This window comes from Setaria italica, chromosome VIII (genome assembly GCF_000263155.2).
Source record: "Setaria italica strain Yugu1 chromosome VIII, Setaria_italica_v2.0, whole genome shotgun sequence".
In the NCBI taxonomy this organism is placed as follows: domain Eukaryota; kingdom Viridiplantae; phylum Streptophyta; class Magnoliopsida; order Poales; family Poaceae; genus Setaria; species Setaria italica.
In genome coordinates this window covers 26117468-26134322 of record NC_028457.1, presented here as the reverse complement: position 1 = coordinate 26134322, position 16855 = coordinate 26117468, and the positions used below count along the sequence as shown (strand labels likewise).

General features: G+C 41.3%; 1 protein-coding gene across 1 annotated transcript; it reads left to right on the top strand.

Annotated features, from left to right (window-relative positions):
- Nucleotides 1-10003: 10003 nt before the first annotated feature.
- LOC101775639 (CASP-like protein 1U2) lies at nt 10004-10660 on the top strand. Its single transcript, XM_004980494.1, has 2 exons — nt 10004-10242; nt 10336-10660. The coding sequence occupies exons 1-2, from the start codon at nt 10004-10006 to the stop codon at nt 10658-10660; spliced, it is 564 nt and encodes a 187-aa protein (XP_004980551.1).
- Nucleotides 10661-16855: the final 6195 nt, after the last annotated feature.

Below are 16855 nucleotides of genomic sequence, written 5' to 3'. Positions count from 1 at the left end.
GTTTATGTCAGGTGGAAATTTGGTTCTGCACATAGGGGAAACGCCCGAATTCCTATCTCATGTCGAAGCTGTTCCCGCCGAATCTTCACAAAAAAAACTAGAAAAAAGGCAAAACCCAAGAGGAGAGTTGCGACTTGCATAGAGAATCCTTGGGTCCATGCCAAGATTTGGTGCTCGTGGGGTACATGGTTCAATTCATGAAGGAGATGTTCTCCCTCAGGAAAGGAAAACTCTGGTTCAATAAAGAGGAAAGACAAACCCTTAGAAAAGACAAGATTTTGAGGGACCTGATAAGGGGAATGAATCGATCCATGGTCATGGCTATCCCTCACATGTCCTAGCACCAAGACACCTGATCAAGATATCATCCCAAAAGAGGAAAGCGAAAATAAAAAAAGAAATTACACTAAAAATCAAGAAAATAGCAAGAGCATGAGACTAGGAGGGGAAGATGGAGCTGCAAAATTTGAACATTGACTCGAGGATTCAAATACTCGAGGGTAGACTAGCCTCCTCTCATCATCTCTCCTCTTGATGTAGAAGATGGAGAAACGTGTGGCTCATGCGATGCTGAATTGCAATAGAGCACCATTATCAAGATCACAGTATATTAATTTATTTCCTGTTGTGTTTCAATTATAAGTTATGAATGTTTGCAGCTTTATGTGCTTGATGCCCGGCAACAACGTGCGGGGTTCTGGGATCACTACTTCATTCAGCAGCTCAAGTGCATATACATGTGCTCTAGAAAAATAAACAAATTCATTTTGATCCACGAGTCCTGCAATTTTATTCTCACACGATGCAATGTGATCCCCATAAAAGCATCACTACCGCAATTGTTATAATTAAGCAAGTATGAAGGGATTATTATTATTATTATTATTATTATTATTATTATTATTATTATTATTATTATTATTATTATTATTATTATTATTATGGTATCATCACGGCCGGACGGATCGGATTGGAGCCCAAGCAGCAGCAATAATCTTATTGCTCAGGACTAGCAGTTAGTAATGCAGTAGCAACGAGGCGGATTGTCATCACACGCGCCGCCAGTGTTGTCGCTGCTTTCATGTTGGCATATAAGCGCACAGCTTTGGTCAGTCACGCAGAACCCGCTATATATACTCGCCGCTCAGGTGCCTGCAAGTATTTGCCTCGCCAATGGACGCCATCTCTGCATGAGTGCACGGCGACTTGTTATATGTATATAAACATATAGCTCGTGCATGTGCACGCCGTAACGGCGGCCACGACGAGGATCCGGAGTAGGAGGATGGCGGCGGTGGACGCGGCCGCAGCTGCAGAGAGTTTCTTCGATGAAGGCGCCATTGTTGATAGAGGGAGTGGGATGTTTTGCAAATTTGCTACAAGACCATATGTAGCAAAAGACAACCACTAGCAGACGGTCGGATTGATCGGTCGACGTACCAAGGCGTATCATGCGTCAGCTAGTGCAGACATCTATTCTATTCTTTTTTTGCAGGTGACATCTATTCTCTTCGGAGTTAATAAAGCACAGGAGTACCCTGTGTTTTCCGCCGCGGAAGCAATTAGCATAATGGTGAAGTATGAGATTTTGACTTTTTTTGGCATGGTCACATCAGCAAGAACAAGAAACAATGTAATGTGGTAAAGGCCATGGCGCGCAATTGAGTGATTGTGCGCTAGTTGCCGTACTTGACCTGCAGCGACATTAATTTTAATGGATACCATTATCACATATTAGTTAGGGTGACCTGCACGTACGCATGGTTGCAATTTGCAAATATATATCTAGTGCGTACATACGCATGTTATACATACTTACATAGGTACCCGAGCATATTTTACTTGCTCAGGTATAACATAGCTGGGCCCACATGGCAGCCTGTGTTAGTGGCCCTCATCTCTCTTGTGCACAGAAAGAAACTGTGATAGGTCGTCACGCCGGTTTTTGTCCGAAACCAGCGGTGAGAATCTTCATGGTTAGCACCGCTAATTTGTAACACGAACAGGCGGTGGAATATGTTGCCACTGCAGGTTTATGGCCCGAACCGGCTGTGGAAAGGGACCAGTACAAAACCCCCTCTTCCTCTTCTTCACAATCTGAGGCCCTCCACTTCTTTCAATATTGTTGCAGTCACTTTTCACCAACTTGCTCAAGGAGGCTCCCCATTTTTGAAGAATGCATACCACCTGCTTATTTTAATGTTGGTAACTAACATGCAATTCATTCAATCTCTAGCTCATTATTTCATAATCTAGATTTTGCATTATTTGGTAAGAATTTGACGGAGATGTTTTTTGCTCATCATAGGGGCCATTCACACGAATTTAATCATCTTTAGATAGTGTCTTTCAATGCCTTGAGTTATTAACCAGTGACCGGTAACCAGCACTTCGCTGTATATTAGATAATCTTGGAATGAGATCAGACGATGAGTGGATGATGCCTTGCCTGCAGTGTATTATTTTAGAGCTTGTATGAGTTTTTATTTTCTGGCAGTGTTTTAGTCGGAAAAAGATAATGTGCCTGTCTCCTTTGACTCAGAAATTAAGCTGAAGCAAAAAAAAGTTTTTACTTGTGCTCTCATTTTGTGCTTCTCAATATCGGGCTCTGTTGGACATCACAGGGCTTAACCAAACATGTTTTTAAGACAAGCCACTACCGGAGAAGTGAGCATTCGTCACTGGCGTGAGTACTGGCTGCAGTTTCGGGCCAGTACTAACGCGTTAGTACCGAACCTGTAGCACAGTGCCCCCGCAAGCCATTTAGTACCGGGTGAGGGCTTCACCTGGTACTAAACAACATCACAAGGACAGGGGCCAATGGCTAGATTCCTTTGGACGCCATTTAGAACCAACTGATTCCTCGAGCCGGTACTAAATGGTGCCTAGACTATTTAGTACCTGGCTTCAACCGGTACTAAATGCCACCATTTAGTACCGATCGAGCCATGAACCGGTACTAACTTCCATCCTATAAATTGGGCTCCTTCTTCCTCCCCGAGCCGAGCCAAACAATTTGACCAAGAGCTCGGGCTTCTCTCCTATGGCGACCGGGAGGTGCTGTCCATTTTTTCCACAATTTGTGGGGATTTTCACTCATCCAAGTGTTCTAACGGTTAGCAACTTCATCCTCTCTTCTTTCTTGGTTTTTGTGCTATGTTTCATGCTCTAGAGTTACAGAAATTTGTGATTTAAAGGAGGGAGAATGATGAGATTTTTTTGATTTATACATCTATTTGAGATATATAGAATTAGTGACTTGAATTTGAGAGAAGCTTTATTGGATAGTTTGCATGTGGTAAAATTAGAGTAAATTTGTTCAATTATTTTCAAGTGCCATGTGTATATATCATTATGCTTCTTTATGCTAATATTTTATTGCCGAATTTGGTCCTTAATTATGCTAATATTTATTGTCAAATTTGAAAAATAAAATGTTTTATCTCTATAATTAGAGGAATTTAAAATTTTTAGAGTATGCTAATATTTGTTTAATTCTTTTATTTATGCTTATAATTTTAGAGGAATTAGAGTATATTTGTTTAATTATTTTCATTATGTTAATATTTTAGTATCAAATTTCATCCTTCATTATGCGAATATTTTATTATGAACTTTTTAAAATGGAATGTTTATGCTCTATAGCTAGAAAAATTTAATTTTTTTAGAATCAAAGAGAATGCAAAGATTTTTTTATTTACACATATAAACAGAATGGAGATATTTTATTTATACATGAATGGAGAATTTGTAATTTTTAGAACGAGGGAGAGTATAGAATCGTCCTTCATAATACTAATATCCTTTCATCGTATTGAAAAAATTAAAGTGTTGTCTAATCAAGATGGCTTCTGCTGCTAGAGGGAGCGGTGGTGGGGGTGATTGTTGTTCCTCTCGCAGCAATGGCAAAACTCCAGCAAGCCCTCATGAGAAGTTGAAGAAACTATGAGCTTTTGAGAAAGATTACTTCCTTATTTGGAAAATGAACATGAAAATGTGTTGCAGTGGGCGAGGAACCTCCACCTCCTTTTGGGGTCGTTACGCTCCAACACCCCCAAACACGGCGGTTCCAACTCCTCCATCATCTGATATGCTAGCAAAAATTCCGCTGGAGCATTCATCTTTCCCACCCAAGGATGCTTTAAGACCTTTGTCGTGTTGTATAATTATTTTAGTTGCATCATGGATTTTGAGAAATTTGTATTGGTTTGAAGATATTTAATTTTTTGTTAGTTGTAAGTCTTGATGTTGAATAATTGTGTTGGATATGTAGAAATTTGTATTGGATGTTGAGGATTATGTGCATCTTTGATAAGAAATTGTGTTTTATGTGAAACAAAAAATTTCAATTAATTATTTATGTTAAACATAATTAAGGTGAAACTCACGGTGACTCAGGCATAAGGGAGGTGCTGCCGAAATTGCATACATTTTTTGTTGGGATTTAATTTGCTCATCCAAAGTGGTCCTCGAAGGTTAGCAATAATTTATAGAAAGAATAATTTATATTTCTTGATTTAGAAATGAAGAAAAATAAAAAATTAATGGCATATGGACCGGCAATGGATGTACGGTGACCGGTGCTCCATGGCATGGATTAATGGGCTATAGACTTTTCTTGATATGGCAGAGGCCAACAAGTCGTCGAATGGTTTCATGTGTTGTCTATGCAAAATTTACAAAAATAACAAGAATTACTCTGAAAGAAACACTCTACGCGCCCACATATATGAAAGGGGTTTCATGGATAACTAAACAAATTATGTGGATACTATGTATGTGAGTTCATCAATGGCTTTGTAGGTCCCAAGCAAATGACGTCTCGCCAATTCCAAGTATATAAACACTATTGATAACAATTTGTTATTTTTAATAATGTGCATATATTGAATTAAAATAATAATTTTTATACGTGATAGATAATGAGGATGAAAGAAGAGCTACTCGCCCTGGAACGAGTCATGGCAATTCAAGAACAACTATGTGGATTCTGTTTGGATGAGGTCATACATCCGCAAGGTGAATTTTTTTTACGACGGAACAAGTGTGGGTATTCTTCAAAATGATGTGGTTTCGAATATGGACGTGAAGTGTATATTCCGGATACCTATAATATTTGAATAGTATATATATAATATATGTAATGTTTACTATGCTAGATCAATATATATTAACGTACAATATTACTAGTATATGCAATGGGATAACAATATGAATACAAATATGAATTAAAACAAAAAAATAGGAAAAATAAAAGAAAAACAGCAAATAAAAAAGAAGAACCATTTATTTCCGATTGGTAACACCAACCAGATGGACCCGCGTCATACAATGTGGCGCGCAGTTTAGTAGTGGGTGAGCTGACCGGTACCGGATAAGCGGTACCGGTCGGGAAACCGGTTCTAAAGGGGTTTCTCGACCGGTACTAACGCCGGTGGAAAAATGGACATTTGTCCTAGTTGGATAGGTTCATATATCTTCAAAATCTAACCGAGACTAATCTTTCAAGACCCATTTAGTCCCGGGCCAATCACTCAGGACAAAAGACCTCCTTTAGTCCTGGTTGATAATACCAACCGGGACTAAAGGGGCTGCCATGCATGCAAATGCAGGTGCATGCACATGGCCCCTTTAGTCCCAGTTGGTAACTAAGGACCTTTTTCTTTTTACTCTGAATTCTTTTCTATATTAATGCTAATTGTTGCTTCACATATATATACGCACCTATATGTATACATGCTTAGCATACACTACTTATATGTATACGCTCGTATTGTATGCATGTCATATATATATTTCATGATAGTATATGTATAATATTAATTTTAACTACTATTTATACAATTACTATATATACAATAATTTGTCTTCGTAATTCTTAAGATCCTCCCATTGTGGTGTTGCTTAGTTCGGCTATTGAATGTCCATCATAATAAAATTTTCTATTAGGATTTATCACCTCATCCACCAGAAATCCTATGAGAGCTTCTTGGGTTGCCAAAAGCCTCTCCTTCTCCCAGAGTTCTTCTCTAAAATGCATCATATGTAATTTAGAAATATGTGAATGTTACACCAACAATTAAATATAAGGAGCTAGAAAATGATTAATTATTAATAGGTTTATTTTACGTACAATTATATTGTCTGATATCACCTTGTCCCTCACGAAATTGTACCTGTGCTCCCAAACGTAGTATCCACATAAACTATTCCCTTGTTCTTATCTGAAGCACTTTAGTGAATGAAAACAAGTTATGAAATATTTGTGTTATAGAATGTACAAAATATGCAAACTTCATACATACCGGGAATGTTGTACTGAATGTAAGTTTTTCTTTGAAATCACCACGGTGATGCTTACGAAATTATTTCCATGCGCTGTGAATTAAAATAATGAATGATACAGTGTTAAGTGAAAATTTAGGAATCAAAATTTTGCATAGAGATAAAGGTCCAGAATTATAACAAGTTAAGTCCGTCTTGAATGTCTTGGTACTCGTCTTTTAGTTTCCTCAACGAATCAAACACAATAACGTTGCCTTGATCAATCGTAATTATAAGGATCCAGTGGAAACTACGTACATAAATGTTTCATATTAGAACTGACTAACATTAATTAAGTAAGGAAAAGGAAAATGAAAATAGACTGTACTCGCACTTACTTAAAGTTGTAAGGTAGTAGTATATATTGCTTGTAATTTTGTTCCTCCAAAAATTTATATATTCGGTCCAATGTATCGTTTGGGTGATCCCGAATCTGATCTTGGTTAACAAGCGATGGGTCCATGCAGCCAGCATTGAAGTACGATTCTTGGCGGCACCTCTAGAATTGCATCCTACATAGAATGAAAGACAAAGTTAGTAGGACGACACACACACACAAAATAATGATCTGAGCCAAAATTAACATCCAATAAACACACACTTATAGAACTTAGGCGCTGATGAGAGAGACATCAAAGGCATCTTGATGGTACACTTCATAAATATCCTTGAATTCCAACTACAATAGTTTCTCAACTTCACCGAAAAAATCAATCAGTTTAACAAGAAGAGCGAACATGACCCTTTCCTTGGCTGACTGTTTCATGTACCACTGATGGAATTCATACATCTTAGTTGAGAGCTTCCATACCAATTCAGGCCTGACTAGAGGCTTGCCTAACTCAAAGGGTCATTTAGATACAGTCTTTTCTAGAGGTGTTTGTTTGGGTCGCCCTATAACTTTAGCAAGCGAGACACCTGTGTCTTTTATAAACTTAATGACCTTGATTTGTTGTTCTATAGGCATATCTTCTATAGACAGAGCGTCTTTATCTGATTGCTGATCTTGCTGCCCGAGCTGGGGGACAGTATGACTGTATGATGATTCTCCTTGTTTTTTCTTCCGATAAGGCTTAACTAACAAATGATCGTAGTTCGATAGTAACATCTTCTTCACTTCTTTTTTCATGCTAATAAAAAACTTTAATTTGGATAGATCTATTTCGCTTTTCTTTTGCAGAGATTTTTTTCAAACCATTCCCTTACATATGCTTGTGATGCCTCCTCCAATTCTTCAGGAGTCATATTGCCTACTAGCTTCTTAATCTTCTTAATAGGTTCAGACTTCTTTGTTTTATTTCTCGATTCTTCCACCTTTTGTTGCTTTGGCTTGGAAGATGGTGGTTGCAACTTCTTGAGACGTGCTGCACGTTCCTTGCTCGCACCAGACTTTAGTCCCGGCACTACAGACGGTGATCGGGGAGGGGTGTTTTGGTCGTTGTCGTTCGCACCTCCAGGATTCGATGGTTTTTTGAGACGGTGATCAAGTATGATGCGACACTCCTGATGGTGACGACAGTCCTGGAGATGGATGTGCTGGAGATGATGGTCTTGAGTTCAAAGGAGATGGTGGCTGCGGGGGATCTATCGGAAGAAATGATGCCTCCTGACCGGGGATGATGATGTAATGTTTGTGAAGTGCATCTCCTAGTGTCCTTTCCCCGTCACCTCCCAGGAGGTTGAGCTCTAGGCCTTCATATTGACTATCACAAATCTGCTCCACCCCAACACTGAAGTAGTCAGGTGTAGCTTTACTAGCTTTACTAGCCGTTACAACCGGAACTAAGGGAGCCCTTTAGTCCCAATTGATATTACCAATCGGGACTAAAGAGCCTGTCGGAGGTGGCCATCGGTGGTGGGAATTTGACCCGGGACAAAAGCTCTTTTAGTCCTGGGTCCAAAAACGACCGACATATATGTTCAAGGATCAAAGTCGTTTCTCTACCGGTGTAAAGGTGAGTTGTGCAGTAGTGAGCATTAAATCCCCGTATGGATAAAGTGACATCAAAGGGATCCACTGATTCCCGGTGTGGAAACATTCAACCTTGGGACTGAATCCCCAGCAACCGAACATGCCCTTAGGCATCAGGATCATTCACGGGGTTTTGGATCACTACTTGATTCAGCAGCTCAAGCGCATGTACATGTGCTAGATAAAAAACAAATTCATTTTGATCCACAAGTCCAATTTTATTCTCACAATATAAGCTCATCTCCCCACAAAAGCACATTACACGGGACATATTAATACACGGGATCAGGGCAGGGATTATTATTCTTATTGTATCATCAGTTCATCACGGCCGGATGGATCAAATTGTAAAGCAGCAACCCAAGGACTAGCAGTTATAAATGCAGTAGCAACGAGGCCACGTGTCGTCACACACGCCGCCAATGTTGTTGCTGCTTTCAGTTGCGCATATCATTCCGCAGATTTGGTTCGAGGCACACAACCCGTGAAACGCGCCGCTCAGCTGCCTGCAAGTGTCTGCCGCACCAACAGACGCCATCTCTGCACACATATGCAAGAAAGGTCATTAATATTCAAACGACACTGCGACTTGCGGCTTGTTATTTGTATATATACTCTCTCCATTCCAAATTGTAGGTCGTTTTGGATTTTCGAGGTTCATAGATATTGCTATGCACCTACAGATATATACTATATCTAGATATGTAGCAAAATCTATGAATCTAAAAAACCTAAAACGACCTATATTTTGAAATGGAGGAAGTATATATATATATATAGGTCACGCATGTGCACGAACGTACCTGCGGCCATGGCAATGAGTATGAGGACAGCGGTGGCGGCGGCGGCGGCTGCAGAGAGATTCTTCCGTGAAACCACCATTGTTGTTCGGTGAGGAGATGTGTTGCAAATTTGCATTGGCTGCACCAAAGCCATATATATAGCAAATAACTGTGACTACGAGACGGGCGGATCGATCGGACTTACCAAGATTGGTATGATAGACAGATAGACCAAGCATCAAAAGTAAGGAATTCCCCTGCGTGTAGTCGTGCGTCAGCTACTGCAGGCATCTATTTCTATTCAGGAATAAAAGCACGGGATTACCCTGTGTTTTCCGCCGCAAAAGCAACTAGCACAAGGGTGAAGTAAGAGATTTTGTCGTTTTTTCCGCATGCTCACGTCAGCCAGAATAAGAACCAATGTGTATAAAGAGGTGAGCAATTTGGCCTGATTTTCTAGCAGGAGCATGGTGCAGAATGTGCCTGGTACAAGTTACTTTTATAGTGGAGTCACCTATGACAGACCTTGGCTGGTAAATATTGATATTCACGAAGTCATCGCAGACCTCCCGTTACTGCCAGGCGTGTCAAACTATTGCTAGAATCATTGCGTTCTTAACCATTTTTTTTCTACTGAGGTTACAGCCATTGTATACATGGAAAAGGCATAAGGTAGGAGCAAAGATCAAATGGCAAAAGCTGATGATTCATTTGCGAGAATACAAGGCAACAGCGCCTAACTGACAAACATTTTCCGAGACCTGTGTGTGTCCTATACATGTAAAAGAATCCCTTTACGTATGCAGTTGCCTTGTATTATATCATCATATCATACTATATATACACAAAATTGCCATGAGTAAACCAATCTCGAGTTCGGCTTCTCCATCGTGATCAGCTAAGCGAGCGTGCGCGCGTCGACATCATGATGCCTCCCGACGGCCATGTGCTGCCGATCCCCTCCGACGGCCATGTGATGATGCCCGACGGCGAGCCGAATGGTTCCAAGGCGGTGACCCTCCTGCTCCGCCTTTGCACGATGGGGCTGGCGCTCGCCTCCGCCATCGTCATGGCCACCGCGAACGAGTGCACCATCGACGGCGACGGGGACGACGGCGCCGCCGCCGCCACCACCGTCACCTACAAAGACTACCCGCCCTTCGCGTACGCACACGCGACCACCATGGCTAGCTAGATGCCTAGATCGATCTCGCGTCGTCGTCGTCCTGACCTACAGATACGTACGTTCGTGTGCAGGTACCTGGTTGGGTCCAACATCGCCGCCACGATCCTGGAGATGGCAGCGATCTACCTGCAGACCGGCAAGGGCGACAACGGCGACGAGGAAGCGCCCGTGCTTCCCCGGGTCGTCCTGGTCGTCGTCGACGTCGCCGTGCAGGTGCTTCTGTACTCGTCGTCGGGAGCGGCGTTCGCTGCGGTGGCGGCCTACGGCGTGCAGACCTGCGGGCAGGTGAACAAAGCCAAGTTCATCGGTCTCGGCGCAAGTCTTGCCGCCGGCCTCGCCGCCTTCGTCAAGGACGTCCCGTTGCCGTTCTCCATGTGGCCTAGCCCGTCGGAGTGAGATTTGCCGTGTCTTTGGCGGCTGTCGTTTGGCTGTCTCATTGCAAATATGTCAGTTTAACTATTTATTATTTTTTTGTCAGTTTTAATAGGACTTATCCTCCGGCTTCTTCAGTCCATTCCCCAATTTTTCTTCCGTCAATGCAAACAAATTATTTAACTCTACCAAACAAATGATTTCCAGTGTTCAATAAGTGAATAGAAAATATCGTACGAACATAGGTTGGCAAAATCAAATACAACTTACATATTTCCTTCCTCCATGATATTCTTAATGTTTTGCATGGCTCCAAACTTTTAGGTCCAGGTTGGATTTGTATTCTGTATACAAAATTAAAGTGACTTAAGTATTTTATTTAGTTTGATATGTAAACAAAATGATTCATGATCTATTAATGAATCTGATGTACCTTTTAATTTGATCCATATCGATGATTTCTTGGATCTACGATTACCTAACTCCAAAAGGCCCAAAAATTTTGTGGATCCAGAGCTCTGCCGAAGACCTCAGGTAAGCATTTGGAAGTTGCTTAATATTTTCAATATTTACTATTGTGATTAGAGTAGGTATCGTTTCCTTGGGTAGATGGTGGTTCGTTGATATGCTCAGACATTGGTGAGTGTTATTCTACAAACCGAATCCACAAACCCAGAGTTTTCCTCACCAAGATGCTCTTCTGATTTCATAATCTTTGAAATGCATGCGTGATCACACATTAGTTCCTCTCAAGCTACTGAGTAAAGTCCTGGCATGAGGGTTCGGTGATGTGCTTCAATATAGTTCAAAGCAAGCATTGTGTGGCGTGATATATTTGTTTTTTTTGTTTAACGAACGATTTCCTCCTATTATATTACCATAAAATAACGGATGATTTGCGTCCATATGTCAAATATTCAATTTTGTAGTCTTGACGCATATATTTTTCCATTTATTTATATGGATGCAAGCACAGCCATTGAGTTCTGGGCGTGGGAAAGATAGAAGGGGACTGATGAGGGGTGTTGATGTAACACAAAAACCGGCAGTGATAATATGCATCACTGCTGGTTCCTAACGTCTCAATGATTGATAGGCCAATGGAGCTTATTATGAACTGGCTATGAAAGTGGGCTGGGATAATGATGCTCTACCCAACATAAAGGCTTACACCCATGTGAGCGGACGAGAAACATGACCAAGCTAAAGCCCAAGCAAACTTAATTGCTTATAGAAAACATGAACACAATATCATTCAACATTTAAATGGGGACAAGCTTGAGGAATAGGGAGGTCACGAGACCCTCGAGGTCACCAGTGAAGGTGTAGGCATCTTTGCCTCCGATGTATACCACCTCATTTGTCTTTGCTTGGTTGATCACGGCCAACTTCACTGCTGGAAGCAGTGCTCGGTCTATCACCATGCACGCGTTGTTGATCCTCCTCAACGCATGCTCCAGCATTATTGCGGAGAGTGCTGCTGCAGCCAACTCTCCTGTAGTGCCATGCTCCTTCCCATAGCACTCCACTGACTCCAGGGAGCTAGGGACATCATTAATGTTCTTCCTCCCTTTCTGCGCAGATCAATGCAACTATGTAAGATGATACAAATGCATAACATAAACATAACACAAACCGGTTTTAAAGTACCCATTTAGAGCTGGCTCATGCAACTATACTGATGACCGAGAGTTTTAGGGTGCGTTTGGTGGGGGGTACGGCAGCGTACGTGTACGAGTTCGTCTAGGATCGAACCTTGTCCCAGCGTTTGGTTGATTGAATCGTACCACACCATCCTGCACAGAGTTGTACCAGCTCAGGGAATATTCCACAAATATTCTGAACCATCCCGTACGCCCGAAATAACCGGACTGCGGCATCCAGAACATGGAGCGCAACCCCTCAAGACCTGAGGGACGCCGCTGCTCGCGACCCGCCACTCCTCTTCCTCTCGCGACTCCGCTGCCAGCTCTTCTTCCCTGACACCGCCCCTCGCAGGTCCGCCGTCGGCTCCCCGATGCCGCCGCTCGTCCAGCGCCCGTCAGCCCGCTCCTCCCACACCTCCTCGCCACCCACGACCGCACCTTCGCCGGCCCCGACCAGATCCTCACCGGCCACGACCCGATCTTCGCCGGCCACGACCAGATTCTTGCCAGCAGCCACCAGGCAAGGTATGACCCGTGGTTCCCCCTTCTTCCATTGTGTTGCGCGAACCCTAATCTTGTTCATCAATATTATTAATTGTTAATTGCCACATCTGGATTGGTAGTACTTTCTTGATTGGTAGTACTTTCTGCTTATCCAGTTTGGTACCATTCCGTTGATATTATTGAGTTTAAGGCCAACATGCTCCATGTTTTTTAATTACTAGAAATTGGCATTCTTGTATAAAGGTCGCCTGAATATTTGTGATGCTCCATGTGATGCCTTATTCTGACAGTAGCCTGGCCAGAACTTGACTTTCCGTTTAGCACACATACTTTCTTTGTGCTGAGAAGTTGATAAGCAAAGTTCAGAGAAGAGAAGATTGTTAAAAAACGGCAATTACTTTAGGTTTGCCTATCTCTGGGGTTCTGTATGAAACTTTTATAATTCTAGAGCTATCCTTTTGCTGTGGACATTCCTGGTTTGTTGAAGCTTTTAATGCCTATTGGACTTATGATTTCTCATGACTGCTTACAAATAAAAATTTCTTAAAACAGCAGGGGATTATCTTCGTAAGAGACTGAATAGTTTCTTAAAACAGCAGGGGGTTTGGAGAAGCTTTTAATGTCTTTCCCTTACTAAGCACCAAGTTCTCTTTTTTGTATTCCTGTTATTTGCGGCTCCTTTGCTTATGAAAACTATGTATCCTTGCATCATGTGTAATAAAATGTGCAATCTTTTTCCTTTTCTTCAATAACAGCACAATTATCAGTAACTCAAATGCAAGTAATTCATCAATATTTTGTTACAATATTTTTTCATTGCTTTGGGTCATGTAGATGGACAAGAGGCAAGTTAAAAGGAGAAAATTGCTTATCAATAGTGCTGCATATATTGCCGCTTCTATGGTTGTTCTGTATGTCCGGTCCAGATTAAGGAATAGGAGAGAGCCTATTACATATGGCCCATTAGTGGAAAGGGATGCGGCTAGAATATCCTACCTGAATGATAAAATTTTGCGGGATGACACAACCTGCACAAATATGATTAGGCTTAACAGAGCATCTTTCTTTCAGTTGTGTCAAGTTTTAAGGGAATGATAGTTGCTTTGTGACACAATACATATATCTGTTGAAGAGCAAGTTGCCATGTTCCTCCATACGATTGGACACAATGAAAGGAATAGGGTAGTTGCTACAAACTTCGGGAGATCAAGCGAAACAGTGAGTAGATACTTTAGAATCATCCTCAATGCCATAAGTGAGTTGGGAAATGATCTTATCCAACCACCTTCTTTGGAGACCCCAACCAAAATTGCAGGCAACCCTAGATGGGATCGATACTTTAAGGTATGATACTTGACAATCGTACCTTGCTGATAGGTTCATATTTCTAGGAACTAATCCTTCTTGCGTGCTTAACAAATAGGATTTGTATTGGAGCCATTGATGGAACACATATACGGGCCTCGGTTAATAAGTCAATGGAGCCAGCTTTTCATGGTAGAAAGTCATTTGCAACACAAAATGTGATGGCTGCTGTAGATTTTGATATGAAATTCAATTATGTTCTAGCTGGTTGGGAGGGCACAACACATGATGCTGTGGTTTTAGCAGATGCCCTAGAGCGTGAGAATGGTAGCTTACGAGTTCCCAAAGGTAATGTTACCGTAGTTGTATGTGTTCATACACTAATTTACTGAAACCCAATAGAATAAGCATTACGTTCCTCATATCATAGGAAAATTCTACCTTGTGGATGCGGGATACGGAGCCAAACCTGGATTCATACCACCTTTTCGTGGTGTGCTCTATCACTTGAATGAGTGGGGAAACAATCCAGTCCAAAAGGAGGAGCTATTCAATCTAAGGCATTCCTCTCTACGTGTGACTGTAGAACGTGCCTTTGAATCACTCAAGAGAAGATTTAAAGTCCTTGATGATGCTACGCCATTCTTCCCATACCTTACTCAAGTTGATATTGTCATAGCATGTTGTATCCTCCATAACTGGGTTGTTTCTCAAGGTACTGATTGTTTCATTCTGCTGGAGAACACATTGACACCTAGTCCCCATACTGCAGCTAATGCACAGTCAGATGACCATAGGTTCATGGTTGAAAAGAGGCAATTAATTGCTGAGAGGATGTGGCAAGATCGACAAAACCACTATGGCCATTAAATATAGTGTCCTTATGTAATATAAGAACTTTGTAATATTTGCAAGCAGACCAGTTCTTTGGAACTGTGTAATATTTGAACTGAACTTTTCTTTGGAACTTATAATTGTTTGTTTGGAACTGAACTTATAATTGTTTGTTTGGAACTGAACTTATAATTTTTGTGTCCCTTGTGCAACAGACCAATACTTTTCTTTGGAACTGAACTTATAATTGTTTGTTTCAGATTGGTCTTGGTGAGATCCAGCGCTCAAATGACATATTGTTTGCATATCTTTTTGTTATAGATTGGCCTTATTGTTTCACTTTATTGGTAGGAAATGGATGCTGCAGGGGCCATATTCAATGGACCAATGCGATGTCAACATTTGTGCTGACCTACTTGTCTGAACTTGTGAGGAATGGCAATCGCACCAACTTTGTGTGCAAGCAAGTCCACCTTATATACTTGTGCTAAGGCTTTAAATGGGAGTCTGGGTTGTTAAGTTTCTGGAACCCAAGTTACTAACCATCTGAGGAAGTGGAAAAAACTATATAAAAAGATGAAGAGGCTCCAGAATATCAGTGCTGCTCTTTGGGATGAAGATACTTGCACAATTACTCTTGATGCAGGTCACTACCAAGAATATATCAAGGTAAGTGCATTACTGCTATTCCATACTGATCATTGAATTGAGCCATACTCTTCTGTAAGTGCTGCTCTTTGGAATTTGTGTCGCCAAGGTCTGTAAAATTATGAGTGGTATCTCAAATTAGGCAGAGATCGTGCTACTGAAGAAAGATAGATAAATTTACTGAACTCACAGAAATTTTCCTGACTTGTGTAAATCACATAAATTTTCATGACTTGTACAAAATGGAATGATTTTTTTTCATCATTGGAATATGTAACATGTCAGTCTGTTGCATTTGGGCACAGAGGGTTAGCTGCCAGGATACATATGACCTTGTTTTGTGTTTGGAGTGAGTGTATCAGTGAAGAAGTGCATGCCCCTCCTTTTATGCAGTAATGATGTAGCTCAGTACTTGTAAGTTATGTGTCCAGAGCACCTCCTTTTGTGCAGGTCACTTATAACTTGTAGTAATTTGTAGAGTGTATTATTGTATTTGGGATATTACTGTTCCATTTGTGCTGATATTACTGTTCTGCTACTTATTTTGGACCTAGCAGGATCATAAGGATGATGCCAACTTCCTAAACAAACCATTGGAGCACTACCGAGAGATGGAAACAATTTTTAACAATGCTATGGCTACTGGAAAGTATGCCAAGGGAAGCAGTGAAGCTCTTGGAACAGATTTCATTGATTTGGAGAAGGTGGAGGCAAGTAATGGAGCTGCAAATGAACAAGGATGTGCTAGTGAAGCTCCCATGGAATCATGTAACAACGGTGAAGCCACAATGTCAAGCAATATTGGTGGTCAGTCTTCAGCTAGTAAAGCACCAGCAGCAAGGAGGGCTAGGATAGGTGCTGATGACGGTGGACAATCTTCAACCAGTCAGCCACAAACAAGGAGGGCAAGGATAAGTGCTGATGATGATTTGGGTATATTGCTGAGCGGCCTTGAAAAACTCTCAGATGCTATTGTGCAAACTGCTGCTACTTCTGTAGACAATGAGCTCCCAAAAGACCTATATGACAATCTGATGGCTGTCCCCGGATTCGAAGAAGCCTATCTGGTCCACTTCTATGCTTACTTATGTGACCATCCTTCGGTAGCAAGGGCGTTCAACAGGTTGTCGTTGTTGTTCAACAGTACATTCCAGGTTTTTAGTTGATAGCGGCTAATCAAAACCAAATACATAGTGGATTAAATTATTTTTAACTATATGGTCAATCCGCGTCATTATGTTATTTTCTAATCTATTCCATAGACCCTTGTTTATGATGTAAG

Bases quoted from the DNA above. Each gene is read 5' to 3' on its own strand.
- LOC101775639 (XM_004980494.1), top strand. From the start codon at position 10,004: ATGATGCCTCCCGACGGCCATGTGCTGCCGATCCCCTCCGACGGCCAT. The intron at 10,243-10,335 runs GTACGCACACGC...GTTCGTGTGCAG, and splicing joins AAAGACTACCCGCCCTTCGC to GTACCTGGTTGGGTCCAACA.